Genomic DNA, 5,000 nt, shown 5'->3' with positions numbered 1-5,000 from the left:
ATACAATGAATACACTGGGATTTCTTACTCTCTTCTTTATACTTCTTCAAGCACTGCTTACTGCTTACATAAAGAATTCTGAATTTAATTATTTTTTCTGGTCTTTACATCCGAATTTTATTAGCTAAATTGTTCAAAAATGCTTAAATATCATTAAATAATAAGTGACATTAAACTTTTTTTTTTCTCTTTATGATTTTAACTAAACTGAAAATGAAAAATGATTCTTGATGTTCAATGATGTTGGGGAAAAAAAAAAAAAAGAAAAAAAAGAAAAAAAAAAAAAAAAAAAACTTTGTATAGAACTTTAATCATGCCAAATAATGGTCATGGGGAATAATATTATTAAAAGAAAAAATGAATAGACATGAGAGGTAGCATTCATACGAGCAGTTACCCACTCTCAACACAGCTGATTCTGGCACTTAAAAAAATGGATATTTTTAAATTAACCTCTTTCTTCTTCTTTTTTTTTTCATTTAAAGATCCCAGCTCTTAAACTGTGAGTGATACTTGAGCAACAGAGACCACAGTGTCTGCATGTGTGTAGTCAAGTAAGGGTGGTGGAGGAGGCACCAAGTCCAAGTCCTATGGTCATCACAACAGTAAACATAAAAATAGAAAGGTTGTATTTTGTGCATCATATTCAGTACTGTAGAAGAGGAAAGCTAGATGATGCAAACATCAAACACATCAAGACTGTGGGCTGTGCATGGAAACTATGGAACTCAATCTTAAGGGGAGCTGATAGGAAAGACTAGAAAATGAACAAAGATAAACTGAACAATTCTAGAGGATAGTGATATCTGATTACAAGCAGAGATATGAAAATTTATACTCTAACAACCAAGAAATTACTTAAGGTGAAAAAGTTGGTCTATAACATTAACAGTAAGCAGTAGCAATAAAAAATGGAAGATATCTTAAATAGGAAAACATTTAATTTACATATGGTACCAAGAGCAAAAATGAATTAACTTACCATCTATTTTCTTGTCCAGTGGTTCTGTCTTCAACTGGCTGGTGGTAGGGTGACTGACAATAATGGAGGGTTTATTGGAAGAGGACGACTGGGAGGCTGTTGGCAGAGTGACTGGGACACAGGACATGGACGATGGCGGACTCATGACTGAAGACGCATTGGAAGAGGGTGGGAGACCTTCCGAGTAGTGCTGCTTCTTGGGTGGGATGGTCATAGGCAGCGGAGGGGGGGATCTCATCTTGCGCTTCATTCGGTCGTCCTCTTGACTTCTCACATCAATAGGTTCCTCCTTGACCTGAAAGAAAATTTATGTTAGTCATTGGCTGTACTAGTTTCCAGAATTAACACAATCAGTTCATTAACAGTCCTTAAAAAAAAAAAACACAAAAAAACTAAAGAGCAACCAACCTTTACTTTTGTTTGAAGGTGCGGTCTACTGACAAATCTTGCATGAAGGGTTGCAGCAAGTCCCTCCACAGGACCCTCCACTGGTAAGCCTCTGTTTTCATTCATGTGGTGAGGGATAGGTGATATTTCTGCCCTTGGAAGTGGCACATATCTGCTCTTATTACTATCCCCTGAAGGCAAGGGGGGAGTGGCCTGGCTGGTGGGAGGGGTTGAAGGAGGTGGTGGGCACTTGGTCCCATACATGGAAGCTAGACGGGCCTCTAGCCCATCTCGACCAGGCGATGGTACTGGTGGGGGCATGTGTGGCTTCTCCTCAAATGGCTGGCCCCGAGGAGACTTGACTCGAGGGTACATCAAGCCTTCCATTGCCTGTGGTGGTTGTGGTGTAGAGGGCAGGCTCTCAGTGCTGTTTGGCCTCGAGATGGGCGAGTAGACCATCCGCAACGCTGGAGACTGTTGGCGACCATCACCACTATCAGGGGTGTGGGGTTTGCCATAACTCTCTTCCACTATTCTTGCTATCCGTGAATTTGGACGTGGAGAAATGGATTTTCCTGCTATGGTCATGTCAACAGCAGAACTGCCAGTAGATTGGGAGGAGATTTCCAATGATCGCTCTACTTCACTACTGATAAGATCTCCAACATTTCTGGTGATGGGTTGAATTTTGAGTGAGCCAGGAGGTCCACATTCCAATGCAAGCTTCTCCTGAGAAAGGTGACGCCGCAGGGCTAGTTTGGCTGGGGAGACCTGCGTGTAGTCTGGCTGACCAATTTTTGACTCTTTTAATTCTTTTATTTCTCGAATCTCACCTCTCTTTTCTCTCATCTCTTTTTTCAGCTCCTGACTGTTTGCCCCAAGCAATGAATAGGACTGGTGTAACTGGGCTGGGACGGGAGATGGTCTCTGCTGCAGAGCAGGAGGCTTGTCTTCATTAAGGACATTTGTAATAATCAGCTTCAAACGATCTTCAAAGTCCGCCACTCTTGGGGGTTCCTGAGCCCGTACCATTGAGAAAGTTCTTTGGTTCTTTTCTGAAGGAGGTCGAACTGGAGGCGGCTGGTATTTTGTCTCTGGTTGACTAGTCACCTCAACCTTTGCTGTCAGGGTATTGTTTGGTAACGATCTCTGAGCCAGCACCACAACACGGCCACCTTCTTGACTCACAGGTATTGACTGTGTCCTCACTTCTGTTGGTCTTCCATCTGTGGGATGTTGCATACGTGCAGCTTCACTGTTGACAGGTAATCTGCCTTCATGTACTCTAACTTCTGTGCCAGCAGGAAGTACAGGGAACCTTCCAGCTTCAATTTGCCTCCCAGTCTCTAGGATCTTCTGAGCTAAAATTTCAGGATTTTTCTCCTCAATTTTTCCCACATCAGGAATGTTCGGCCATTCCTGGTTGCGGCTTCTATGCCTGGTCTTATGCCTCCCTGGTGACTTATCAGAGCGTTGCCCCAGGTTCTGGTTTCTTGCAGCCTCCGGTGATGAACTTTCCAGATTATTGACCTCAGATTCCAATCTTGAAACCTGAGTGTGAAGCTTCTTTCTCTGTGACAGAGTCTGAGAAATCTCTCGCAGGATGAACTCTTGCGTTAAGTTGGACATGTCAAGGTTCTGGAATTTGTGGACCAAACTCAATAATTATCATATATCTAGGAAAACAAGCTAACATTCATAAGCAACAATTCATATTACATAGCCAACATACCAAATAATAGAATGTGTAAATGAGTCTTGTCTCATAACTATACTGAGTGAAGAATCAATAAAAAACAGAGTAATATCTGGAAAAGCCAAGATCTACTCACCACTCCATTAACATGTCCATTCCTCTGGTACTTGTTAATCATTTCATGTTTTCTTAGTCTTACAAGTCGCTCCTTTTCTTCCTCAGCAGTTGTTACTTGTTGTTGAAGGGATGAAACATTTGCTTGAAGCTCCTTGTGGCGCCACACAATCTCCTGAAATTTCAAATGAAATGTATTTGGGTAAACTGGCAAATGCAGAAAAAATAAAGTAAATGTTTGAACATTAAACATGACTTACCACCAATCAACATAAGAGAACAAACAGTGAAAAATATACCTTAGCTCTGTTTAGAAGGTCTTCTGGATTTGCAGCTGTCATACCCAGTTCTGAGATGCGAGATCTTAACAGAGCAACTGAATCATCAATGAGAACCTTGATCTGTCTTTCAAGCTGGGCTGCTCGTGATTTCAAAGACTTGTTCTTTTCCTGTGAAGTATAATTTCCTATTCATGATATAGTTTTGTAAAATATATGTCTATAGTTACCATCTTCGCATTCTAACCAATTTCTACATTAACACTTCTTTTAAATGTTGAGATATATTAATTCTAATTAATAGTTATAATTAATAAAATAAACTGATTCTCATAAATTCTTTTAATTACAAACAAATACACTCCAATTAAAAGAGTATAGATTTTGCTCAATGAAAAGTAATCAACATTTTAGAAAAACAAAAATTTAGAGCAATCCTAATTCTTAATTTACAGTTATTTGCCATACCTCCATTTCCATTTCTAAGCAAAGCAATGGCTAAGATGATGAACCCTGGAACCAACATGCAAGGTGGATAATTTTCATCTGAGCATACCTTTTCTACCTCAATCTGTTGTAAAACATAGTCTTTGTAATCAGGATTCTTGATGGTATCCAACATGTTAAGGAACTGCTGACGGAATACATCCAGGAGAACCTCTAGGGCATATGGCGTGTCTGCCTTTGGAGGAATGGGCAATTCCTCATGCCGTATCACGCCTCCAACTGTGGATGATGTAAAGAGGGACAACTTCTGATCAACGCAGCCAGGTGCAGGCTCTTGGTATGATGTCTGCTTTCCTGCAGTACCTGTAATAAGGGTCATTAGGATGAATCGCTAGAATTTTGGTTGTTGTGGTAAGTTTTGTTATACAAAAGTGTGCTTTACTGTCCCACCTTTCTCTGCTTTCGTTAAGTGGCACCTCCCAGTCAAAGCCATAGCATCCAACTGTCTGCGCTGGCTGTGGACCACTACAACAATAAAAATTATTTCAACTGACTGAGAATGTGCCTTCTCCTTTTTTTCCCCCACACAAACCGCTCCACCAATCACAAGTGTATTGTGACAAAAGTATTCTACATTCAAATCTATGAACAGTTTCAGTTAAACAGCAAAGAGAACTTTAAAACATAAATAAGTAAGAATGAAATAATCATGTAATACAATATAACCCAATATTCAATCAACTCTCTACACACCTTATGATTCTTTAAACTCAAATGACTGATACACAAACATGGTTCTACAACAGTGAAAAACTATACAATAACATCATTAAAATTATATTCTTCTTAAAATTAAAAAATCACAACAAAAATTCAATATATATCAATTTAAAAACAATTCTACTCTCTACTCAACACAAGATCATATGAAAAATATCTGCTTAATACCAAGTTATACTTGGTATAACTTGGTATGTGTGTGTGTGTGTGTGTGTGTGTGTGTGTGTGTGTGTGTGTGTGTGTGTGTGTGTGTGTGTGTGTGTGTGTGTGTGTGTGTGTGTGTGTGTGTGTGTGTGTGTGTGTGTGTGTGTGTGTG

At 39.8% G+C, this 5,000-nt stretch overlaps 1 protein-coding gene across 9 annotated transcripts in view; it reads right to left on the bottom strand.

Moving 5' to 3' along the window:
• LOC125035042 (histone-lysine N-methyltransferase, H3 lysine-79 specific-like) overlaps positions 1-5,000 on the bottom strand; it is a 117,827-nt gene that overhangs the window by 10,242 nt on the left and 102,585 nt on the right. For 6 of the 9 annotated variants that reach the window (XM_047627122.1, XM_047627127.1, XM_047627124.1 and 3 more), the window contains 6 exons: positions 4,355-4,429; positions 4,014-4,267; positions 3,479-3,628; positions 3,202-3,354; positions 1,391-3,007; positions 983-1,277 (listed from right to left, as the gene is read on the bottom strand). In XM_047627122.1, the coding sequence (XP_047483078.1) occupies positions 983-1,277; positions 1,391-3,007; positions 3,202-3,354; positions 3,479-3,628; positions 4,014-4,267; positions 4,355-4,429 (2,544 nt within the window). The remainder of the gene's footprint in view (positions 1-982; positions 1,278-1,390; positions 3,008-3,201; positions 3,355-3,478; positions 3,629-4,013; positions 4,268-4,354; positions 4,430-5,000) is intronic. The other 3 variants (XM_047627125.1, XM_047627131.1, XM_047627126.1) reach the window with 2 other exon arrangements.

The sequence above is a fragment of the Penaeus chinensis genome, chromosome 19 (assembly GCF_019202785.1).
Source record: "Penaeus chinensis breed Huanghai No. 1 chromosome 19, ASM1920278v2, whole genome shotgun sequence".
Lineage (NCBI taxonomy): Eukaryota > Metazoa > Arthropoda > Malacostraca > Decapoda > Penaeidae > Penaeus > Penaeus chinensis.
This window is presented reverse-complemented; position numbering and strand designations above follow the sequence as displayed.